The sequence below is a fragment of the Gavia stellata genome, unplaced genomic scaffold (assembly GCF_030936135.1).
Source record: "Gavia stellata isolate bGavSte3 unplaced genomic scaffold, bGavSte3.hap2 HAP2_SCAFFOLD_1018, whole genome shotgun sequence".
Classification (NCBI taxonomy): Eukaryota; Metazoa; Chordata; class Aves; order Gaviiformes; family Gaviidae; genus Gavia; species Gavia stellata.
In genome coordinates, this window is record NW_026776824.1 from 14,992 (window position 1) to 40,612 (window position 25,621).

The 25,621-nt window shown below is 68.1% G+C and overlaps 1 protein-coding gene across 1 annotated transcript in view; it reads right to left on the reverse strand.

The window, feature by feature from the left end:
- XAB2 (XPA binding protein 2) overlaps nt 1–24,148 on the reverse strand; it is a gene marked incomplete at both ends in the record, with an annotated part of 36,290 nt that extends 12,142 nt beyond the window's left edge. Inside the window, 14 exon segments of the mRNA XM_059834830.1 lie at nt 1,420–1,551; nt 3,521–3,652; nt 5,056–5,112; nt 5,115–5,177; nt 8,307–8,458; nt 10,960–11,104; nt 12,415–12,579; nt 15,276–15,329; nt 15,331–15,411; nt 18,983–19,180; nt 21,850–21,906; nt 21,908–21,951; nt 21,954–21,973; nt 23,931–24,148. Coding sequence (XP_059690813.1) covers nt 1,420–1,551; nt 3,521–3,652; nt 5,056–5,112; nt 5,115–5,177; nt 8,307–8,458; nt 10,960–11,104; nt 12,415–12,579; nt 15,276–15,329; nt 15,331–15,411; nt 18,983–19,180; nt 21,850–21,906; nt 21,908–21,951; nt 21,954–21,973; nt 23,931–24,148 — 1,518 coding nt within the window.
- Between the last annotated feature and the right edge of the window lie 1,473 nt (nt 24,149–25,621).

A 25,621-nucleotide genomic window follows, 5' to 3' on the forward strand; every position in this document is an offset into this window, starting at 1 on the left:
GACACGGAGGCACCCAGAGGGAATATGAAGGTGCCAAGAGGGCACCCAAAGGCGATGGGGGCACCCAGGGGGACACGGAGGCACCCAGAGGGGATATGAAGGTGCCGAGGGGGCACCCAAAGGCGATGGGGGCACCCAAGGCGATGGGGACACCCAGGGGGGATACGAAGGTGCCGAGGGGGCACCCAAAGGCGATGGGGGCACCCAGGGGGGATATGAAGGTGCCAAGAGGGCACCCAAAGGCGATGGGGGCACCCAGGGGGGACATGGAGGCACCCAGAGGGGATATGAAGGTGCCGAGGGGGCACCCAAAGGCGATGGGGGCACCCAAGGGGGATGTGGAGGCACCCAGAGGGGATATGAAGGTGCCGAGGGGGCACCCAAAGGTGATGGCAGCACCCAGGGTGGATATGAAGGTGCCAAGAGGGCACCCAAAGGCGATGGGGGCACCCAGGGGGGACACGGAGGCACCCAGAGGGGATATGAAGGTGCCGAGGGGGAACCCAAAGGCGATGGGGACACCCAGAGGGGATATGAAGGTGCCGAGGGGGCACCCAAAGGCGATGGGGGCACCCAAGGGGGACATGGAGGTGCCAAGAGAGCACCCAAAGGCAACGGGGACACCCAGAGGGGATATGAAGGTGCCGAGGGGGCACCCAAAGGCGATGGGGGCACCCAAGGGGGATGTGGAGGCACCCAGAGGGGATACGAAGGTGCCGAGGGGGCACCCAAAGGCGATGGCAGCACCCACAAGGGTCAGGGGGGTATCAAGAGGGGCCAAAAGGTGCTGGGGGCACCCAAAGGGGCTGGGGGCACCCAGAGGGGACACTGGGGTGCCAAGGGGGCACCCAAAGGTGCTGGGGGCACCCAGAGAGGACAGGGGTTGCCAAAGGAGCCCAGGAAGGTATGGGGCACCCAGAGGGGATGGGGGGGTGACCCCAAGAGAATATGGAGTGCATGGGGGCACCCAAAGGCGATGGGGGCACCCAGAGGAGACACAGGGGTGCCAAGAGGGCCACGGGGGCACCCAGAGAGGATATGGGGTGTACCGGGGGGCCACGGGGGTACTCGGAGGGTTTAGGAAGCACCCAGAGATGATGAGGGGTGCTAGGGTGCTGGGGGGGGCATGGGGGCACCCAGTGGAGATGGGGGGCACCCAGTGGGGCCAGGGGAGTGCCAGGGGATCGACGTGGGTCAGGGGGGCACCCACAGCTGATGGGGGGGGGGTGGGCATGAGCAAACGGGCGCAAGATGGGTGCGGGCACCCAGTGTGGCCGGGAAGGGTGGGGAGACCAAGGGAGCACCCACAGAAGCCAGGAGAGGATATTGGGGCGCAACGGGGGGCACCCAGACCTGGGGGGTGCAGAGAGGGACCCCCCGGGGGGGGGGTCTGGGTGCTGGGGGGGGGGTGTCACCCACCTGGAAGGTGCCCAGGCTCTCCTCCAGGTCGGCCAACATGGACCAGACCTTGAGGGATTTGTAGAGGCGGTTCTGGACGGGTTCGGTGGAGTCGAAGTACTCGGCCCTCTTGGCGGGCAGCGCCGTGGCTTTCTGGGGGACGGGGGGACGCAGGGGGGTGTCACCAGCGTCCCCACAGTCCCCACGGCCCGCCCCAAGCCCGCCATGGGGCACCCAGCTGCCCCCATCTCCCTCTTCCCTCGCCCAAGGTGGATTACGGCAGCCAAACGTCACGTTAGGGCACCCAAACGTCCCATTAGGGCACCCAAATGTCCCGTTATTGCACCCAGACATCCCGTTAGGGCACCCAAACATCCCGTTATTGCACCCAGACATCCCGTTAGGGCACCCAAACATCCCGTTATTGCACCCAGACATCCCTTTAGGGCACCCAAATGTCCCGTTAGGGCACCCAAATGTCCCGTTATTGCACCCAGACATCCCGTTAGGGCACCCAAACATCCCGTTATTGCACCCAGACATCCCGTTAGGGCACCCAAACATCCCGTTATTGCACCCAGACATCCCTTTAGGGCACCCAAATGTCCCGTTAGGGCACCCAAACGTCCCATTAGGGCACCCAGGCGTCCCATTAGGGCACCCAAACGTCCCCTTAGGGCACCCCGATGTCCCATTAGGCACCCAGGCGTCCCGTTAGGGCACCTAGATGTCCCATTAGGGCACCCAAATGTTACGTTAGAGCACCCAAATGTCATGTTAGGGCAAGCAGCAGTCCCGTTAGGGCACCCAAATGTCCCTTTAGGGCACCCAGGAGTCCCGTTAGGGCACCCAAACGTCCCATTAGGGCACCCAAACATCCCGTTAGGGGAGCCAGACGTCCTGTTAGGGCACCCAGACGTCCCGTTAGGGCACCCAAACGTCCCATTAGGGCACCCAGACGTCCCGTTAGGGCACCCAAACGTCACATTAGGGCACCCAAACATCCCGTTAGGGGAGCCAGACGTCCTGTTAGGGCACCCAGACGTCCCGTTAGGGCACCCAAACGTCCCATTAGGGCACCCAGACGTCCCGTTAGGGCACCCAAACGTCACATTAGGGCACCCAGACGTCCCGTTAGAGCACCCAAACGTCACATTAGGGCACCCAAACGTCCCATTAGGGCACCCAAACGTCACATTAGGGCACCCAGACGTCCCGTTAGGGCACCCAAACATCCCATTAGGGCACCCAGACGTCCCGTTAGGGCACCCAGGTCTCCCATTAGGGCACCCAAACGTCATATTAGGGCACCCAAACATCCCATTAGGGCACCCAAACGTCCCGTTAGGGCACCCAGGCGTCCCGTTAGGGCACCCAGGCGTCCCATTAGGGCACCCAGGCATCCCATTAGGGCACCGAAACGTACCATTATGGCACCCAGGTCTCCCATTAGGGCACCCAAACGTCCCGTTAGGGCACCCAAACGTCACATTAGGGCACCCAGATGTCCCGTTAGGGCACCCAAATGTCCTGTTAGGGCACCCAAACGTCACATTAGGGCACCCAGACGTCACATTAGGGCACCCAAACGTCCTGTTAGGGCACCCAAATGTCCCGTTAGGGCACCCAAACGTCACATCAGGGCACCCAAACGTCCCATTAGGGCACCCAAACATTCCATTAGGGCACCCAAACGTCCCATTAGGGCACCCAAACGTACCATTATGGCACCCAGGTCTCCCATTAGGGCACCCAAACGTCCCGTTAGGGCACCCAAACATCCCATTAGGGCACCCAGACGTCCCGTTAGGGCACCCAGGTGTCCCATTAGGGCACCCAGACGTCACATTAGGGCACCCAAACGTCCCATTAGGGCACCCAGACGTCCCGTTTGGCACCCAAACGTCACATTAGGGCACCCAAACATTCCATTAGGGCACCCAAACGTCCCATTAGGGCACCCAAACATCACATTAGGGCACCCAGACGTCCCATTAGGGCACCCAAACATCCCGTTAGGGCACCCAGACGTCCCGTTTGGCACCCAGGGCGCCCAGCTTCGCCCCCCCCGCCCCGCGGCACCCCTCTCCCGCGGCGTGGGGGACCCCCGCGTCGGCCGGACCCGCAGGATGCGCAGGGCCTCGTCGTAGTTCTCGTGGCGCAGCTCCATCTCGCCGAACTCGCACCAGACGGCGGCCAGGTCCTCCACCTGCCGGAAGCGGACGCGGGTGGCCTTGGTCAGGATGGTGCGGGCCTGGGGACAGAGGGGACAGTCAGGGGGTGGGGGGGACAACCAGAGTTTGGGGGGGGGACAGGGGGGACGCTCAGGGTTCGAGGGACAACGGGAGACTGGCAGGGTTTGGGGGACACGGGGGACAGTCAGGGTTTGGGGGACACGGGGGACAGTCAGGGTTTGGGGGACATAGGACATGAGGGTTTGGGGACATGGGACATCAGGGTTTGGGGACAGTCAGGGTTTGGGGACACGGGGGACTGGGGACTGTCAAACTTTGGGGGGGACACTCAGGGTTTGGGGACACGGGACATCAGGGTTTGGGGACACGGGGAAAGTCAGGGTTTGGGGGACACGGGACATCAGGGTTTGGGGACACGGGGGACACTCAGGGTTTGGGGGGACACAGGACATCAGGGTTTGGGGACACGGGGGACACTCAGGGTTTTGGGGGGACACAGGACATCAGGGTTTGGGGACACGGGGGACACTCAGGGTTTGGGGGGACACAGGACATCAGGGTTTGGGGACACGGGGGACAGTCAGGGTTTGGGGGACACCAGGGGGACAGTCAGGGTTTGGGGGACATGGGACATCAGGGTTTGGGGACATAGGACATCAGGGTTTGGGGACAGTCAGGGTTTGGGGACACAGGGGACTGTCAAACTTTGGGGGGGACATGGGGGACACTCAGGGTTTGGGGACACGGGACATCAGGGTTTGGGGACACGGGGGACACTCAGGGTTTGGGGGGACACAGGACATCAGGGTTTGGGGACATGGGGGACAGTCAGGGTTTGGGGACACGGGGGGACAGTCAGGGTTTGGGGGGACACAGGACATCAGGGTTTGGGGACATGGGGGGGACAGTCAGGGTTTGGGGACACGGGGGACACTCAGGGTTTGGGGGGGACACAGGACATCAGGGTTTGGGGGACACGGGGGACAGTCAGGGTTTGGGGGACACAGGACATCAGGGTTTGGGGACACGGGGGACAGTCAGGGTTTGGGGACACAGGGGACACTCAGGGTTTGGGGGGACACAGGACATCAGGGTTTGGGGACACGGGGGACACTCAGGGTTTGGGGGGACACAGGACATCAGGGTTTGGGGACACGGGGGACGGTCAGGGTTTGGGGACACAGGGGACACTCAGGGTTTGGGGACACGGGGGACACTTGGGGACACGGGGGACACTCAGGGTTTGGGGACACGGGGGACACTTGGGGACACAGGGGGACACTCGTGGTTTGGGGACACGGGGGACACTCAGGGTTCGGGGGACACAGGACATCAGGGTTTGGGGACATGGGGGACACAGGACATCAGGGTTTTGGGGACACGGGGACACTCGTGGTTTGGGGACACGGGGGACACTTGGGGACACGGGGGGACACTCAGGGTTCGGGGGGCCCCCACTGACGTCCTCCAGCTGCCCGTTGTCCTCGTAGAAGCGGGCGAAGGCCACCCACAGCCCGTTGCGGGCGCCCCGTCGCCTTCAGGGGGGTCCACGGTGCGGACGGCCTCCGTGTAGGTGTTGATGATCTGGGGACACGTTGGGGACAGCTCGGGGACACGTTGGGGACAACCCCCTCCGGGCCCCCACACGTGTCACACACACCCCCCCCCCCCCGTATACACCCCGCTGTCCCCGTGTGTCCCCCCTATGCCCACCCCGGTGGCACTATGCCAGGTGTCACCCCCGTGTCCCCCCACAGCCTCCGTGTTCCCCCGATGTCCCCAAATGTCCCCTACACCCACCTCACTGTCCCTACGCGTTCCCTATATGCACCCCGATGTCCCCATCTGTCCCCCTACACCCGCCCCTGTCCCCCTGTCCCCTATACCCACCCCGAATGTCCCCACGTGTCCCCTACATCCCCCCAATGTCCCCACGTGTCCCCTACACCCCCCCAATCCCCTATACCCCACCCCAATGTCCCCACGTGTCCCCTACATCCCCCCAATGTCCCCACGTGTCCCCTACATCCCCCAATGTCCCCACGTGTCCCTATACCCACCCCACAGCCCCCCAATCCCCTATACCCCTCCCCAATGTCCCCTATACCCACCCCCAATGTCCCCAACGTGTCCCCTACATCCCCCCAATGTCCCCACATGTCCCCTACATCCCATTGTCCCCACGTGTCCCCTACACCCACCCCAATGTCCCCATGTGTCCCCCTACACCCCCCCCACCCCCCAATCCCCTATACCCACCCCGATGTCCCCACGTGTCCCCCTATACCCACCCCAACGTCCCCACATGTCCCCTACACCCGCCCCGATGTCCCCACGTGTCCCCTACATCCCATTGTCCCCACGTGTCCCCTACACCCACCCCAATGTCCCCATGTGTCCCCCCTACACCCCCCCCACCCCCCAATCCCCTATACCCACCCCAATGTCCCCACGTGTCCCCTACATCCCCCCCGATGTCCCCACGTGTCCCCTACACCCCCTAATGTCCCCACGTGTCCCCTACATCCCCCCCGATATCCCCACGTGTCCCCTACATCCCCCCGATATCCCCACGTGTCCCCTACACCCACCCCGATGTCCCCCCCTGTCCCCCTACACCCACCCCGATGTCCCCACGTGTCCCCTACACCCACCCCGATGTCCCCACGTGTCCCCCTACATCCCCCCGATGTCCCCACGTGTCCCCTACACCCACCCCGATGTCCCCACGTGTCCCCGACACCCACCCCGATGTCCCCCTGCCACCCACCTCCCCATCACCCCCCTCCCAGCCTGGCACTGTCCCCGCTCCGAGCGTGTGTCCCCACCGCCGTGTCCCCCCGTAGTCCCCCCATGTCCCCGCTGTGTCCCCATGTCCCCACCATGTCCCCACCCGTGTCCCTGCTGTGTCCCCCCCATATCCCCAGCCTGTGTCCCACTCGTGTCCCCCACCATCCCCCGCCGTGTCCCCCCCCATGTCCCCGCCGTGTCCCCGTGTCCCCGCCGTGTCCCCACACCATGTCCCTGCCATGTCCCCCCCGTCCCCTCATTGTCCCCACCTGTGTCCCCAGTCCCCCCAATGTCCCCCGCCGTGTTCTCCCATGTCCCCCCGTGTCCCCACCCATGTCCCCGCCGTGTCCCCCCCTCATGTCCCCCCATGTCCCTCCGTGTCCCCCCCCATATCCCCCCCATGTTCCCCCGTGTCCCCACCTGTGTCCCCGCTGTGTCCCCCCCATGTCCCTGCCGTGTCCCCCCGTGTCCCACACCCGTGTCCCCGCCGTGTCCCCCCCGTCCCCCCCATGTCCCCACCCATGTCCCCACCCGTGTCCCCCCGTGTCCCCACCCATGTCCCCGCTGTGTCCCCCCCATATCCCCGCCGTTGTCCCCCCCATGTCCCCCCCCATATCCCCGCCGTGTCCCCCCCAATGTGCCCCCCCCATATCCCCCCGTGTCCCCCCATGTCCCCGCCGTGGTCCCTGCTGTGTCCCCCCGTGTCCCCCCCCCGCTGTGTCCCCCCATGTCCCCCGCTGTGTCCCCCCCATGTTCCCCCCCCGTCCCCCTGTGTCCCCACCTGTGTCCCCCCCCATATCTCCCCCATGTCCCCCCCCCGTCCCCCCCGTGTCCCCACCTGTGTCCCCCCCCATGTCCCCCCCATATCCCCGCCGTGTCCCCCCGTGTCCCCCACCCGTGTCCCCGCCGTGTCCCCCCCATATCCCCGCCATGTCCCCCCCCATGTCCCTCCGTGTCCCCCCCATATCCCCCCGTGTCCCCCCCTGTGTCCCCCCGTGTCCCCCCCATGTCCCCGCTGTGTCCCCCCCATGTCCCCCCCCCGTCCCCCCGTGTCCCCCCCCATGTCCCCCCCATGTCCCCGCTGTGTCCCCCCGTGTCCCCACTGTGTCCCCCCATGTCCCCCCCATATCCCCGCTGTGTCCCCCTGTGTCCCCACCTGTGTCCCCCCCCCCATGTCCCCCCCATGGTCCCCCCCATGTCCCCCCCCGTGTCCCCCCCATATCCCCGCTGTGTCCCCACCTGTGTCCCCCCCCCCATGTCCCCCCCATGTCCATGCTGTGTCCCCCCATGTCCCCTCCGTGTCCCCCCCCATATCCCCCCCCCATGTTCCCCCGTGTCCCCACCTGTGTCCCCGCTGTGTCCCCATGTCCCCGCCGTATCCCCCTGTCCCCCCATGTCCCCACCCATGTCCCCACCCGTGTCCCCACCCGTGTCCCCCCCCCATATCCCCGCTGTGTCCCCCCCGTGTCCCCACTTGTGTCCCCCCCATGTCCCCCCCCATGTCCCCCCCGTGTCCCCACCTGTGTCCCCCCCCATGTCCCCCCCATGGTCCCCCCCATGTCCCCCCCATGTCCCCCCCGTGTCCCCCCATGTCCCCACCGTGTCCCCGCTGTGTCCCCCCCATATCCCCGCTGTGTCCCCCCCGTTGTCCCCACCTGTGTCCCCCCCCATGTCCCCCCGTGTCCCCCCCATATCCCCCCCGTGTCCCCCCATATCCCCACTGTGTCCCCGCTGTGTCCCCCCCGTGTCCCCCCCATATCCCCGCTGTGTCCCCCCCATATCCCCCGCCGTGTCCCCCCGTGTCCCCCCCCCGTGTCCCCCCGTGTCCCCACCTGTGTCCCCCCCATGTCCCCCCCCCATGTCCCCCCCGTGTCCCCCTGTGTCCCCACCTGTGTCCCCCCCCCTGTCCCCCCGTGTCCCCACCTGCTCGGGGCGCCCCTGGTAGAGCTGCACCCGCTTGTGCCACTCGTGGACGTTGTGGGGGTTCTGGCGCAGCAGGACGCTGTTGAGCAGCAGCGGGCGCCGGGCCATCAGCTGCTCGAAGCGGGCCAGGCGCAGCTCCAGCTCCACCTCCTCTGGGGACACCGCGGGGGACACGGGGACAGGCGTCAGGGACACCGGGGACGGGGGGCCCGTGGGGCGTGGGGTGGCCCTCGGGGTGGGGACGGGGTGCTGGGGACACCCAGGGGACCAGGATCCCCCCAGGGTGCTGGGAATCCCTGATGGGGTGTCAGGGATGTTTGGGGACAGGGTGACAAGGGGACACGGGGACAGGGTGACCAAGGGACACGCGGGGACACTGGGGACGGGGGGGCCCATGGGGCGTGGGGTGGCCCTTGGGGTGGGGACGGGGTGCTGGGGGACACCCAGGGGGACCAGGATCCCCCCAGGGTGCTGGGAATCCCTGACGGGGGTGTCAGGGATGTTTGGGGACATGGGGACAGGGACACTTGGGGACAGAGTGACCAGGGGACAGGGTGACAAGGGGACATGGGGACAGGGTGACGGGGGTCCCATGGGGCGCAGGGTGTGCCTCAGGGTGGGGACGGGGTGCTGGGGACACCCAGGGGGACCAGGATCCCCCCAGGGTGCTGGGAATCCTTGACAGAGCATCGGGGACATTTGGGGACAGGGTGACCAGGGGACAGGGTGACCAGGGGACACATGGGGACAGGCGTCAGGGACACCGGGGACGGGGGGCCCCACAGGGGTGCTGGGTGGCCCTCGGGGGTGGGGACGGGGTGCTGGGGACACCCAGGGGGACCAGGATCCCCCCAGGGTGCTGGGAATCCCTGACGGGGTGTCAGGGATGTTTGGGGACATGGGGACAGGGACACTTGGGGACAGAGTGACCAGGGGACAGAGTGACAAGGGGACATGGGGACAGGGTGACAGGGGCCCCCACGGGGCACAGGGTTGTCCCTCGGGGTGGGGACGGGGTGCTGGGGACACCCAGGGGGACCAGGATCCCCCCAGGGTGCTGGGAATCCTTGACAGAGCATCGGGGACATTTGGGGACAGGGTGACCAGGGGACACATGAGGACAGGCGTCAGGGACACCGGGGACGGGGGGGCCCCACGGGGGTGCTGGGTGGCCCTTGGGGTGGGGATGGGGTGCTGGGGACACGCAGGGGACCAGGATCCCCCCAGGGTGCTGGGAATCCCTGATGGGGTGTCAGGGACACTTGGGGACAGGGTGACAAGGGGACACGGGGACAGGGTGACCAGGGGACAGGATGACCAGGGGACACGTGGGGACAGGGTGACGGGGGCCCCACGAGGTGCTGGGTGTCCCTCAGGGTGGGGACAGGGTGCTGGGGTCACCCAGGGGGACCAGATCCCCCCAGGGTGCTGGGAATCCCTGACGGGGGTGTCAGGGACATTTGGGGACATGGGGACAAGGGGACACGGGGACAGGGTCCCCCCTTTGGGGGGGGAAACTGAGGCAGGGCCCCCCCAAACTCACCTATTTCGGGGAAACTGAGGCAGGGCCCCCCCAAACTCACCTATTTGGGGGGAAACTGAGGCAGGGCCCCCCCAAACTCACCTATTTGGGGGGAAACTGAGGCAGGGCACCCCCAAACTCACCTATTTGGGGGGAAACTGAGGCAGGGCCCCCCCAAACTCACCTATTTAGGGGAAACTGAGGCAGGGCACCCCCAAACTCACCTATGGGGGGGAAACTGAGGCAGGGCACCCCCAAACTCACCTATTTGGGGGGAAACTGAGGCAGGGCCCCCCCAAACTCACCCTCTTAGGGGGGAAACTGAGGCAGGGCACCCCCAAACTCACCTATTTAGGGGAAACTGAGGCAGGGCACCCCCAAACTCACCCTCTTAGGGGGGAAACTGAGGCAGGGCACCCCCAAACTCACCTATTGGGGGGGGAAACTGAGGCAGGGCCCCCCCAAACTCACCTATTTGGGGGGAAACTGAGGCAGGGCACCCCCAAACTCACCTATTTGGGGGGGGAAACTGAGGCAGGGCACCCCCAAACTCACCTATTGGGGGGAAACTGAGGCAGGGCCCCCCCAAACTCACCTATTTGGGGGGAAACTGAGGCAGGGCCCCCCCAAACTCACCTATTTGGGGGGGAAACTGAGGCAGGGCCCCCCCAAACTCACCTATTTGGGGGGAAACTGAGGCAGGGCACCCCCAAACTCACCTATTTGGGGGGAAACTGAGGCAGGGCACCCCCAAACTCACCTATTTGGGGGGAAACTGAGGCAGGGCACCCCCAAACTCACCTATTTAGGGGAAACTGAGGCAGGGCACCCCCAAACTCACCCTCTTAGGGGGGAAACTGAGGCAGGGCCCCCCCAAACTCACCTATTTGGGGGGAAACTGAGGCAGGGCCCCCCCAAACTCACCTATTTGGGGGGAAACTGAGGCAGGGCCCCCCCAAACTCACCTATTTGGGGGGAAACTGAGGCAGGGCACCCCCAAACTCACCTATTTGGGGGGGAAACTGAGGCAGGGCCCCCCCAAACTCACCTATTTGGGGGGAAACTGAGGCAGGGCCCCCCCAAACTCACCTATTTGGGGGGAAACTGAGGCAGGGCCCCCCCCAAACTCACCGTCCTCCTCCCGGCCCAGCTCCGCGGCCGTCTCCATCTTGGCGGCGATGACGCTCTCCTCGAACTGGGCGTAGCTGTCGAAGACCTGAGTGAAGTCCCGCACCGTCATCACCGTCTGCACCGCCTCCTCGTAGACGTCCCGGGCCTGCGGGGACAGCGGGTTGGGGACAGGGACAGCGGGTTGGGGACAGGGACACGGGGACGGGGACAGCAGGTTGGGGACAGGGACACGGGGACGGGGACAGGGGGTTGGGGACAGGGACGGGGACAGGGACAGGGTGTGATGGAGCTCCCAGGGGTGGATGGGTCTGGGGGGGGAAACAGGGGACCAGGGGGGTGGTGGCTCCTGGGTGACATGGGGACAGGGGTGGTGGTGGCCCTGGGGTGACACAGGGACAGGGGACAGCGGTAGTGGTGGCCCTGGGGTGACACAGGGACAGGGGACCAGCGTTGGGGTGGCTCCTGGGTGACATGGGGACAGGGGTGGTGGTGGCCCTGGGGTAACACAGGGACACGGGACAGGGGTGGTGGTGGCTACTGGGTGACATGGGGACAGGGGTGGTGGTGGCCCTGGGGTGACACAGAGACCGGGGACAGCGGTAGTGGTGGCCCTGGGGTGACACAGGGACAGGGGACAGGGGTGGTGGTGGCCCTGGGGTGACACAGGGACAGGGGACAGCGGTAGTGGTGGCCCTGGGGTGACACAGGGACAGGGAACAGGGGTGGTGGTGGCCCTGGGGTGACACAGGGACAGGGGACGGGGGGGTGGTGGCCCTGGGGTGACACAGGGACAGGGGACAGGGGTGGTGGTGGCCCTGGGGTGACACAGGGACAGGGGACCGGGGTTGGGGTGGCTCTGGGATGCTGTGGGGACAGGAGAGCAGGGTGGTGGTGGCTCTGGGTGGCATGGGGACAGGGGGACAGGGTTGGGGTGGCCCTGGGGACATTTGGGGACAGGGGACGGATGCTGTGGTGGCCCTGGGGTGGCATAGGGCAGAAGGGACAGGGTTGGGGTGGCACTGGGGACTTCTGGGGACAGAAGCTCAGCGTTGTGGTGGCTCTGGGGAGGTTTGGGGACAGGAGATGGGTGCTGTGGTGGCCCTGGGGTGGCACGGGGCAGAAAGGACAGGGTTGGGGTGGCCCTGGGGACATTTGGGGACAGGGGATGGGTGCTGTGGTGGCCCTGGGGTGGCACAGGGCAGAAAGGACAGGGTTGGGGTGGCCCTGGGGACATTTGGGGACAGGGGATGGGTGCTGTGGTGGCCCTGGGGTGGCACAGGGCAGAAGGGACACGGATGGGGTGGCTCTGGGTCGGTTTGGGGACAGGAGACGGGTGCTGTGGTGGCCCTGTGGTGGCCCTGGGGTGGCCGTGGGGAGAGAAAGCCCGGAGGGCGGTGTCCCCAGGGCAGGTGGGTGCCGGTGGGTGCCGGTGGGTGGCAGTTGGGGACACGTCACCTTCTCGAAGTGGCCGCTGCGGATGTAGCAGTCGGCCAGGGCGCCCCAGAGCCGCCCCAGCTGGTCCGTGAAGCGGGTGAGCCCCCCCCGGATGATGGCACCCGCGTCCAGCGAGCGCACCCGCTCCGGGTGCTGGGAGAGCAGCTCGCACAGCTCCTGCCACAGCTGGGGGGGAAGGGGGGGGTCAGCACCCCGAGGGGACCCCCAGAGCACCCCAGCACCCTGAGGGGACCCCCCGAGCACCCCAGCACCCATGGGAGACTCCAGAGCCCCCAGCACCCTGACGGAACCCCCAGAGCACCCCAGCACCCATGGGAGACTCCAGAGCCCCCCAGCACCCTGACGGAACCCCCAGAGCACCCCAGCACCCATGGGAGCCCCCAGAGCGCCCCAGCACCCTGAGGGGACCCCCAGAGCGCCCCAGCACCCGTGGGAGACCCCAGAGCCCCCCAGCACCTGTGGGAGCCTCCAGAGCACCCCAGCACCCTGACGGAACCCCCAGAGCACCCCAGCACCCATGGGAGCCCCCAGAGCGCCCCAACACCCGTGGGAGACTCCAGAGCACCCCAGCACCCTGAGGGAACCCCCAGAGCCCCCCAGCACCCATAGGAGCCTCCAGAGGGGACCCCCAGAGCGCCCTGAGGGAACCCCCAGAGCACCCCAGCACCCATGGGAGCCTCCAGAGCCCCCCAGCACCCTGACGGAACCCCCAGAGCACCCCAGCACCCATGGGAACCCCCAGAGCACCACAGCACCCCAAGGGGACCCCCAGAGCACCCCAGCACCCTGAGGGGACCCCCAGAGCCCCCCAGCACCCATGGGAACCCCCAGCGCGCCCCAGCACCCCAAGGGGAACCCTAGAGCCCCCCAGCACCCTGAGGGAACCCCCAGAGCGCCCCAGCACCCATGGGAGCCCCCAGCACCCTGCGGGACCCCCAGCACCCTGCGGGGACCCTTGCCCCCAGCCAACACCCGTAGGACCCCCAGCACCCACTGGCACCCCGTGGTGCCCATCGCAGCCTGAGCACCCCGCAGCACCCATGGGAGACCTCAGCACCTCACAGCACCCATCGCTATCCCCAGCACCCACTGGCAGCCCACGGTACCCACGAGAGCCCCCAGCACCCATGGGTGCCCCCAGCCCCCCTTGTTACCCCCCCATTGCAGCCCAGCCCCTTGTCACCCCTCTGGCACCTCCTGGTGCCCCCCTGAGCCCCTCTCCCCCTCCCCGAGCTCCCTGGCACCCTTGGGTGCTCCCCCCTCCCTCTGGGTGCCCCCCCAAACCCTAAGGGTGCCCCCCCAACACCCAAGGGTGCCCCCCCAGCCCCTTGTCACCTCTCTGGCACCTCCTGGTGCCGCCTGGTTCCCTCTCCCCCTCCCCGAGCTCCCTGGCACCCCTGGGTGCCCCCCCAGCACCCCTGGATCCCTCCCCAGACCCCCTGGGTGGCCCCGAGCACCCAAGGGTGCCCTCCCCGCCCCCTCGGGTGCCCCCCCAGCACCCCTGGGTGCCCCTCTGGCACCTCCTGGTGCCCCCAGGTCCCCTCTCCCCCTCCCCAACCTCCCCAGCTCCCCTGGGTGTCCCCTCCCCGGGTGCCCCCTGCCCCCCAGCACCCATGGGTGCCCCCCCAGCACCCATGGGTGCCCTCCCAGCCCCCTTGGGTACCCCCCAGCACCCCTGGGTGCCCCTCTGGCACCTTCCTGGTGCCCCCAGGTCCCCTCTCCCCCTCCCCAACCTCCGCAGCTCCCCTGGGTGCCCCCTGCTCCCCAGCACCCATGGGTGCCCCCCCAACACCCAAGGGTGCTCTCCCAACCCCGTTGGGTGCCCCCCCCAGCACCCAAGGCTGCCCCTCTGGCACCTCCTGGTGCCCCCAGATCCCCTCTCCCCCTCCCCAACCTCCGCAGCTCCCCCTGGGTGTCCCCTCCCCAGGTGCCCCCTGCCCCCCAGCACCCATGGGTGCCCCCCAGCACCCATGGGTGCCCTCCCAGCCCCCTTGGGTGCCCCCCCAGCCCCTTGTCACCCCTCTGGCACCTCCCGATGCCCCCAGATCCCCTCTCCCCCTCCCCAACCTCCGCAGCTCCCCTGGGTGTCCCCTCCCCGGGTGCCCCCTGCTCCCCAGCACCCATGGGTGACCCCCAGCACCCATGGGTGCCCTCCCAGCCCCTTTGGGTGCCCCCCCAGCCCCTTGTCACCCCTCTGGCACGTCCTGGTGCCCCCAGATCCCCTCTCCCCCTCCCCAACCTCCGCAGCTCCCCTGGGTGTCCCCTCCCCGGGTGCCCCCTGCTCCCCAGCACCCATGGGTGACCCCCAGCACCCATGGGTGCCCTCCCAGCCCCTTTGGGTGCCCCCCCAGCCCCTTGTCACCCCTCTGGCACGTCCTGGTGCCCCCAGATCCCCTCTCCCCCTCCCCAACCTCCGCAGCTCCCCTGGGTGCCCCCTCCCCGGGTGCCCCCTGCTCCCCAGCACCCATGGGTGCCCCCCAGCACCCATGGGTGCCCTCCCAGCCCCCTTGGGTGCCCCCCCAGCCCCTTGTCACCCCTCTGGCACCTCCTGGTGCCCCCAGATCCCCTCTCCCCCTCCCCAACCTCCACAGCTCCCCTGGGTGTCCCCTCCCCGGGTGCCCCCTGCCCCCCAGCACCCATGGGTGCCCCCCCAACACCCAAGGGTGCTCTCCCAACCCCGTTGGGTGCCCCCCCAGCACCCAAGGCTGACCCTCTGGCACCTCCTGGTGCCCCCAGATCCCCTTTCCCCCTCCCCAACCTCCGCAGCTCCCCCTGGGTGCCCCCTCCCCGGGTGCCCCCCTGCCCCCCAGCACCCATGGGTGCCCCCCCAGCACCCATGGGTGCCCCCGGCGGGTGCCCACCTGGTAATTGGACTTGCCCTCCTTGGAGACGAAGCGCTCGTCGTTGACCAGGGCGCGCCAGGCGCACGGCGGCCTCGTCCAGGCGCCCCACGGAGCGCAGGTACCCCACGTACTCCTCCGCGCTCTCGGGGCTCAGCTGCGCAGGGGACACTCAGGGGCTGTCCCCAACGTCCCCTCCCCCGCGTCCCCAACGTCCCCTCCCCCCGCGTCCCCGATGTCCCCTCCCCCGCGTCCCCAACGGCCCCGCGGTCCCCGACGTCCCCTCCCCGAGCAGGGGGTGTCCCCGACCCGGCGCGGTGTCACCCCTCCCTGATACGGGCGCGCGACGTCAGGTGTGTCCCTGCCACGTGTCACGTGTGTCGGTGTCACCTCTGTCCCTGCCCCGTGTCACCTCTGTCCCTGCTCCATGTCACCTCTGTACTTCTGTCACTGTCCTGTGTCACCTCTGTCCCTGTCCTGTGTCACCTCTGTCCCTGCTCCGTATCACCTCTGTACTTCTGTCACTGTCCTGTGTCACCTCTGTCCCTGCCCTGTGTCACCTCTGTGCCTCTGTCCCTGTCCTGTGTCACCTCTGTCCCTGCTCCGTGTCACCTCTGTCCCTCCTCCGTGTCACCTCTGTACTTCTGTCACTATCCTGTGTCACCTCTGTCCCTGCCCTGTGCCACCTCTGTGCCTCTGTCCCTGTCCTGTGTCACCTCTGTCCCTCCTCCGTGTCACCTCTGTCCTTGCCCCATGTCACCTCTGCACCTCTGTCCCTTCCCTGTCACCTCTGTCCCTGCCCTGTGTCACCTCTGTCCCTGCCCCGTGTTACCTCTGTCCTTGCCCCATGTCACCTCTGCACCTCTGTCCCTGCCCTGTCACCTCTGTCTCTGCCCTGTGTCACCTCTGTCCCTACCCCATGTCACCTCTGTCCTTGCCCCATGTCACCTCTGCACCTCTGTCCCTTCCCTGTCACCTCTGTCCCTGCCCTGTGTCACCTCTGTCCCTGCCCCGTGTCACCTCTGTCCTTGCCCCATGTCACCTCTGCACCTCTGTCCCTTCCCCGTCACGTCTGTCCCTGCCCTCTGTCACCTCTGTCCCTGCCACATGTCACCTCCGCCACCGCTGCCCCTGCTGTGTCCTCTCTGTCCCCTCTCCGAGTGTCCCTGCTGTCACCATGCCTCTGCCCCGTGTCCCTTCTGTCCCTCCTGTCACCTGTGCTCCGTGTCACCTCTGTCCCTGCTGTCACCTGCCTGTGCTCGGTGTCACCTCTGTCCCTGCTGTGTCACCTGTGCTCGGTGTCCCCCTCTGTCCCTGCTGCCACCTGCCTCTGCCCCGTGTCCCCTCTGTCCCTGCTGTCACCTGCTTGTGCTCGGTGTCACCTCTGTCCCTGCTGTCACCTGTCCCTGCTCCGTGTCCCCTGTCCCTGCCCTGCACGTCCCTGCCATCTCTGTCCCTGCTCTGTCACCTCTGCCTCCTCCCCACGTGTCCCCGTCACCTCTGTCCATTCCCCATGTCACCTTTGTCCTTGTCCTGCGTCCCTGCCACCTCTGTCCCTAGTCTGTCACCTCTGTCCCTGCCCCGGACGTCCCTGTCACCTCTATCCCTGCTCCTTGACACCTCAGTCCCTGTCCCCGGCGTCCCTTCTGTCCCCTCCATCTCACCTGCGTCCCCTCGGTCCCCTGTGCTGTCCCCAACCCTCCCTGGTGTCACCTGCACTGCCACATTCCCACTACAAACACTTGCTGCCACCGCTGTCCCTGTCCTCTGCCACTTCTGTCCCCACCGTGGGCCACCTCTGTCCCCGCTCTGTGCCACCCGTCTCTGCCCCACGTCCCCCCCCAACCCCTCCTGCTCTCCCCACCCCCTCAATGTCCCCCACGTCCCCCGTGCCACCGCTGTCCCCACGTCCCCTGTCCCCCACGTCCCCCGTGCCACCGCTGTCCCCACGTCCCCTGTCCCCCACGTCCCCCGTGCCACCGCTGTCCCCACATCCCCCGTCCCCCACGTCCCCCATGCCACCACTGTCCCCACATCCCCCGTCCCCCACGTCCCCCATGCCACCGCTGTCCCCACGTCCCGTCCCCCACGTCCCCCATGCCACCGCTGTCCCCACGTCCCCCACATCCCCCATGCCACCTCTGTCCCCACGTCCCCCGTGCCACCGCTGTCCCTGCGTCCCCTGTCCCCCACGTCCCCCGTGCCACCGCTGTCCCCACGTCCCCCACATCCCCCATGCCACCTCTGTCCCCACGTCCCCCACGTCCCCCGTGCCACCGCTGTCCCCACACCCCCTGTCCCCCACATCCCCCATGCCACCGCTGTCCCCACATCCCCTGTGCCACCTCTGTCCCCACGTCCCCCGTGCCACCGCTGTCCCTGCGTCCCCCGTGCCCCACGTCCCCCGTGCCACCGCTGTCCCCACGTCCCCCACATCCCCCATGCCACCGCTGTCCCCACGTCCCCCGTGCCACCGCTGTCCCCACGTCCCCTGTCCCCACGTCCCCCTCCCACCACCCAAACCACCCCCTGTCCCCTCCACCCCCCAGAAGCAGGTGCCACCCGGGGGGGGACATCATTGGGTGTTCCACCCCCCCGGGGTGACACCATTGGCTGTGTCACACCCCGGGGTGACACCACCTTTATGGCACCACCCTGAAATGACACCACCAGCTATGCCACTGCCCCGGGGTGCCACCACCAGGCGTGCCACCACCCTGGGGTGCCATTGACAGATGTGCCACCACCCCGGGGTGACACTGACGGGTGTGCCACCACCCTGGGGTGCCACTGATGGGTGTGCCACCACCCTGGAGTGCCACCACCGGCCATGACAACACCCTGGGGTGCCACTGCCGGGCGTGCCATCCCCCTGGGGTGCCACCACTGGGTGTGCCACTGCCCCAGGGTGTCACCGCTGGCTGTGCCACCACCCCGGGGTGACACTGATGGGTGTGCCACCACCCTGGGGTGCCACCACCGGCCATGCCACCACCCTGGGGTGCCACCACCGGGCGTGCCACCGCCCTGGGGTGCCACTGACAGGTGTGCCACCAACCCAGGGTGACACTGATGGGTGCGCCACCACCCTGGGGTGCCACCACCAGCCATGCCACCACCCTGGGGTGCCACTGATGGGCATGCCACCACCCCGGGGTGACACTGATGGGTGTGCCACCACCCTGGGGTGCCACCACCGGCCATGCCACCACCCTGGGGTGCCACCACCGGGCGTGCCACCACCCTGGGGTGCCACTTACAGGTGTGCCACCAACCCAGGGTGACACTGATGGGTGTGCCACCACCCCGGGGTGCCACCACCAGCCATGCCACCTGCCCTGGGGTGCCACCACTGGGCATGCCACCACCCTGGGGTGCCACTGACGGGTGTGCCACCACCCTGGGGTGCCACCATCACCCATGCTACTGCCCTGAGGTGCCACCACCAGGTGTGCCACCACCCTGGGGTGCCACCACTGGCCATGCTACTGCCCTCAGGTGCCACCACGGGGCATGCCACCACCCCGGGGTACCACCGCCGGCCATGCCACCACCCTGGGGTGCCACCACCAGCCATGCCACCACCCTGGGGTGCCACCACCGGCCATGCCACCGCCCTGGGGTGCCACCACCGGCCATGCTACTGCCCTCAGGTGCCACCACGGGGCATGCCACCACCCCAGGGTGCCACCGCCGAGTGTGCCACCGCCGCGGGTGCCAGCGGGTACCTTCAGGTAGCGGCGGTAGACGCGGACGGCGGTCTCGGGCAGGGGGTAGCGGCGCACGAACTGCAGGTAGAGGGGCCAGATGCGGTGGTGCTGGGTGATGGGCAGCGCCCGCAGCGCCCGGTCGAAGGTGCGGCGCGTCCGCGTGATGCGGCCCTGCTCCACCAGGAACTGGCAGTAATCCAGCCAGATGCGGGGCATCTGTGGGGCACGGGGAGGCGTTATGGGGCTGGGGAGGGCTTGTGGGGGCAGTTATGGGGCTGAGGAGGGATTGTGGGGGCAGTTACGGGACTGATTGGAATGTGTGAAAGCACTTATGTGGCCGTGGACTGTGTATAGAGGCAGTTATGGGGCTGTAGAATGTGTGTAGGCGCAGTTATGGGGCTGGGAAGAGCTTGTGTGGTAGTTATGGGGCTGGGAGGGCTTGCAGGAGCAGTTAAGGGGCTGGGAAGGGCTTGCAGGGGCAGTTATGGGGCTGGGGAGGGCTTGTGGGGGCAGTTATGGGGCTGGGGAGGGATTGTGGGGGTGGTTATGGGGCTGGGTAGCGATTGTGAAAGTAGTTATGGAGCTGGTTTGGATGTGTGGAGGCACTTATGGGGCTGTAGGGTTTGGGGGGAGCACTTATGGGGCTGGGAAAGGTTTGTAGGGGCAGTTATGCTGCATGGAAGGGTTTGTGGGGACAGTTACAGAGCTGGAGAAGGCTTACAGGAGCAGTTATGGGGCTGGGGAGGGCTTGTGGGGGCAGTTATGGGGCTGGGAAGGGCTTGTGGGGGCAGTTATGGGGCTGGGGAGGGCTTGCGGGGGCAGTTATGGGGTTGGGAGAGCTTGTGGGGGCAGTTATGGGGCTGGGAAGGGATTGTGGGGGCAGTTATGGGGCTGGGGAGGGATTGTGGGGGCAGTTATGAGGCTGATTAGAATGTGTGGAGGCACTTATGGGGCTGTGGGGGTGGGTATATAGGCAGTTATGGGGCTGTGGGGTGTGTAGGGGCAGTTATGGGGCTGGGAAGAGCTTGCGGGGCAGTTATGGGGCTGGGGAGGCTTGTGGGGGCAGTTATGGGGCTGGGGAGGGGCTTGTGGGGGCAGTTATGGGGCTGGGACGGGATTGTGGGGGCAGTTATGGGGCTGGGGAGGATTGTGGGGGCAGTTTATAGAGCTGATTGGAATGTGTGAAGGCAGTTACGGGGCTGTGGGGTGTGTATGGGGGCAGTTATGGGGCTGTGGGGTGTGTGTAGGGGCAGTTATGGGGCTGGGAAGAGCTTGCGGGGGCAGTTATGGGGCTGGGGAGGGCTTGTGGGGGCAGTTATGGGGCTGACTGGAATGTGTGAAGGCACTTACGGGCTGTCAGGTGTGTATGGGGGCAGTTATGGGGCTCCACGTGCCCCCCAACGTCCCCATCCCCTCCCCACACCCCCACATTCCCCCTCCGCGTCCCTGTGTGCCCCCCACGTCCCCCCACACCCCGTTTCCCTGTGTGTCCATGTCCCCCCACAGCCCCAACGTGTCCCCCCACATCCTCCCGTGTCCCTGTGTGCCCCCCATGTCCCCCCCACGTCCGTGTGCCCCCCGTGTGTCCCCACATCCCCCGTGTGTCCCCTGCGTGTCCCTACGTGTCCCCTGCGTCCCCCCACATCTCCACATGTCCCTGCGTGTCCCCCCACGTCCCCACATCCCTGTGCGCCCCCCGTGTCCCCCCACATCCCCACATGTCCCTGTGTGTCCCCCCACATCTCCCCAGGTCCCTGCGTGACCCCCACGTCCCCATGTGTCCCTGTGTGCCCCCCATGTCCCCCCACATCCCCACATGTCCCCGTGTGTCCCCACATCCCCCCCCGGTCCCCCTGTGTGCCCCCCCATGTCCCCCCACATGTCCCCAAGTGTCCCCCCGCATCCCCATGTCCATGTGCCCCCCCGTGTCCCCCATGTCCCCCCACATCCCCATGTCTGTGCGCCCCCCGTGTCCCCCCCATGTCCCCACATCCCCCCGTGTGTCCCCTGTGTGTCCTAACGTGTCCCCCGTGTCCCCCCACGTCCCCCCATGTCCGTGTGCCCCCCGTGTCCCCCCACATCCCCCCGTGTCCCCCCCATATCCCCGTGTCCCCCCACATCCCCACGTGTCCCTGTGTGCCCCCCACGTCCCCGCATGTCCCTGTGTGTCCCCCCACATCCCCATGTCCGTGCGCCCCCCATGTCCCCACATCCCCCTGTGTGTCCCCTGCGTGTCCCTACGTGTCCCCCGTGTCCCCACCACATCTCCCCATGTCCCTGTGTGTCCCCCGTGTCCCCCCACGTCCCCCCTTGTCCATGTGCCCCCCCACGTCCCCACATCCCCCCCGTGTCCCCCCACACCCCCCCACATCCCCTCCACGTGGCCCCAAATGCCTCCCCCGCCCCCTTCCCCCCTTCCCTGTCCCTGTGTCCCCTCCGGCTGCCCGTGTGTCCCCCGTGTCCCCCCCCCGTGTCCCCCCACATCCCCACGTGTCCCCCCACATCCCCACGTGTCCCTGTGTGCCCCCCACGTCCCCGCATGTCCCTGTGTGTCCCCGCCCACATCCCCATGTCCGTGCGCCCCCCCATGTCCCCACATCCCCGTGTGTCCCCCTGCGTGTCCCTACGTGTCCCCCGTGTCCCCCCACATCTCCCCATGTCCCTGTGTGCCCCCCGTGTTCCCCCCACGTCCCCCCTTGTCCATGTGCCCCCCACGTCCCCACGTGTCCCCACATCCCCCCATGTCCCCCCACACCCCCCCCACATCCCCTCCACGTGGCCCCAAATGCCTCCCCCGCCCCCTTCCCCCCTTCCCTGTCCCTGTGTCCCCTCCGGCTGCCCGTGTGTCCCCCGTGTCCCCCCCCGTGTCCCCCCCTGTCCCCCACCTTGTGCATGAAGACGAGGGCGCGCTCGTGGCAGCCGTTGGCCTCCTCGTAGGCGGGGGTCGGTGGGGCAGCGCCCCTTCACCTGCTGCCGCCGCTGCCGCAGTACTGGTACCACAGCTTGTAACTGGGGGGGGACACGCCTGTCACCTCTGCCACCCCCTGCCACCACCTCTGCCACCCCCCCGACACCCCCCTGCCACCCCCCGCCTGCCACGCCCGGCCGCCACCACCCCCTTGTCACCACACCGCCACTCCCTGCCACCGCGAGGGGACCTGGGATGTCCCTTGTCACCCCTGAGGGGGCCCAGGAGGCCCTTGTCACCCCCCCCCCCCGCTGCCACGCAAGGGGGACACAGGAGATCCCCGTCACCCGCGAGGTGACGCAGCGTGTCGCCATCACCCCCCTGCCCCACCCAGGAGGTCCCTGTCCCCCGTGGGGACACCCCAAGACCCCCAGGTCCCCCCCTGAGGTGCCCCCGAGGTCCCTGTCCCCCGTGGGGACACCCCAAGGCCCCCAAGTCCCCTGTGAGGACACCCCCAGGTCCCCCCCTGAGGTGCCCCCGAGGTCCCTGTCCCCCGTGGGGGACACCCCAAGGCCCCCAGGTCCCCCCCTGAGGTGCCCCTGAGGTCCCTGTCCCCTGTGGGGACACCCTGAGGCCCCCAAGTCCCCCGTGAGGACACCCCCCAGGTCCCCCCCTGAGGTGCCCCTGAGGTCCCTGTCCCCCATGGGGACACCCTGAGGCCCACCAAGTCCCCCGTGAGGACACCCCCAGGTCCCCCCCCGAGGTCCCTGTCCCCCGTGGGGACACCCCAAGACCCCCAGGTCCCCCCCCCCTGAGGTGCCCCCGAGGTCCCTGTCCCCCGTGGGGACACCCTGAGGCCCCCAAGTCCCCCGTGAGGACACCCCCAGGTCCCCCCCTGAGGTGCCCCCCGAGGTCCCTGTCCCCCCATGGGGACACCCTGAGGCCCCCAAGTCCCCCGTGAGGACACCCCCAGGTCCCCCCCTGAGGTGCCCCCGAGGTCCCTGTCCCCCGTGGGGACACCCCGAGGCCCCCGAGGTGCCTCTGGGTCCCCCCATCCCCCATGGGGACACCCCAAGACCCCCAGTCCCCCCCCCCCGAGGTCCCTGTCCCCCGTGGGGACACCCCTAAGGCCCACATGTCCCCCCCCCAAGGTGTCTCCGGGGTCCCTGTCCCCCGTGGGGACACCCTGAGGCCCCCAAGTCCCCCGTGAGGACACCCCCAGGTCCCTCCCTGAGGTGCCCCCAAGGTTCCTGTCCCCCGTGGGGACACCCCAAGGCCCCCCGAGGTGCCCCTGGGTCCCCCATCCCCCATGGGGACACCCCCCAAGACCCCCAGGTCCCCCCCCCGAGGTCCCTGTCCCCCGTGGGGACACCCCTAAGGCCCACATGTCCCCCCCCCCAAGGTGTCCTCCGGGGTCCCTGTCCCCCGTGGGGACACCCTGAGGCCCCCAAGTCCCCTGTGAGGACACCCCCAGGTCCCCCCCTGAGGTGCCCCCCGAGGTCCCTGTCCCCCGTGGGGACACCCCAAGGCCCCCAGGTCCCCCCCTGAGGTGCCCCCGAGATCCCTGTCCCCCGTGGGGACACCCTGTAGGCCCCCCAAGTCCCCTGTGAGGACACCCCCAGGTCCCCCCCCGAGGTCCCTGTCCCCCCGTGGGGACACCCTGAGGCCCCCAAGTCCCCCGTGAGGACACCCCCAGGTCCCTCCCTGAGGTGCCCCCAAGGTTCCTGTCCCCCGTGGGGACACCCCAAGGCCCCCCGAGGTGCCCCTGGGTCCCCCATCCCCCATGGGGACACCCCAAGACCCCCAGGTCCCCCCCCCCGAGGTCCCTGTCCCCCGTGGGGACACCCCTAAGGCCCACATGTCCCCCCCCCAAGGTGTCTCCGGGGTCCCTGTCCCCCGTGGGGACACCCCCAGGTCCCCCCCTGAGGTGCCCCCGAGGTCCCTGTCCCCTGTGGGGACACCCCAAGACCCCCAGGTCCCCCCCTGAGGTGCCCCTGAGGTCCCTGTCCCCCGTGGGGACACCCCAAGGCCCGTGTCCCCCCCCCCCGTGCCCCCCACCTGCCGGGCAGCTCGCGGAGGGCGCGCTCGAAGAGGAGGTTGAGGCGGTGGCGCGGCCCCTTCTGCCGGGCCTGGGCGTAGCGCAGCCAACAGCGCACCGAGAAGGGGTTGCGCAGGATCTCCTCCTCGTGCTGCACGTCCTCCTCCTCCTGGGGACAGCGGGGACGGCCGGTGAGGGGGACGGGCAGCGAGGGGACAGGGGACACGGGGACGTGGGGGACAGGGAGCGAGGACAGGGGACACGAGGATGTGGGGACAGGGAGCGAGGGATGTGGGGACACAGGGACGTGGGGACAGGGAGCGAGGGACAGGGGACATGGGGACAGGGAGCGAGGGACAGGGGACACGGGGATGTGGGGACAGGCAGCGAGGGACAGGGGACACGGGGACAGGCAGCGAGGGACAGGGGACACGGGGACAGGGAGCGAGGGACAGGGGACACGGGGGACGTGGGGACAGGGAGCGAGGGACAGGGGACATGGGGACAGGGAGCGGAGGGACAGGGGACACGGGGATGTGGGACAGGCAGCGAGGGACAGGGGACACGGGGACAGGCAGCGAGGGACAGGGGGACACGGGGACAGGGAGCGAGGGACAGGGGGACACGGGGACGTGGGGACAGGGGACACGGGGGACGTGGGGACATGGGGACAGGGAGCGAGGGACAGGGAGCAAGGGACAGGGGACGTGGGGACGTGGGGACAGGAGCGAGGGACAAGGGACAGGGGACACGGGGACAGGGAGCGAGGGACGTGGGGACATGGGACGTGGGGACAGGGGACACGGGGACAGGGAGCGAGGGACGTGGGGACATGGGGACGTGGGGACAGGCAGGGAGGGACAGGGACACGGGGACAGGCAGGGAGGGACAGGGGACACGGGGACGTGGGGACAGGGAGCGAGGGACAGGGGACACGGGGACGTGGGGACAGGCAGCGAGGGACAGGGGACCACGGGGACGTGGGGACCGGGAACGAGGGACGTGGGGACACGGGGACAGGCAGCGAGGGACAGGGGACACAGGGATGTGGGGACCGGGAGCGAGGGATGTGGGGACAGGGGGACGTGGGGACAGGGAGCGAGAGACAGGGGACACGGGGACAGGGAGCGAGGGACAGGGGACACAGGGACGTGGGGACAGGGAGCGAGAGACAGGGGGACACAGGGACGTGGGGACAGGGAGCGAGGAGACAGGGGGACACAGGGATGTGGGGGACAGGGAGCGAGGGATGTGGGGACACAGGGACGTGGGGACAGGGATCGAGAATGGGGGGTGACGGGGACACAAGGACAAGGTGGTGGGGACAGGGGGTGACAGAAAACGAGAAGTGACACGGACACAGAGCCAGAACAAGCGGTGACAGGGACAGGGGGTGATGGGGGGACGGGGACAGGGGGTGACGGGGGGACGGGGACAGGGGGTGACGGGGGGACGGGGGGGACAGGGGGACGGGGACAGGGGGTGACGGGGACACAAGGACAGGGTGGTGGGGACAGGGGGTGACAGAAAACGAGAAGTGACATGGACACAGAGCCAGAACAAGCGGTGACAGGGACAGGGGGGGGACGGGGGGACGGGGACAGGGGGTGACGGGGACAGGGGGACGGGATAAGGAGATGATGTGGACGCAAAAGGGTGACAAACAGAAAGAGAATGAGAACAACAAGTAGCAAAGACGGTGACAGCAACG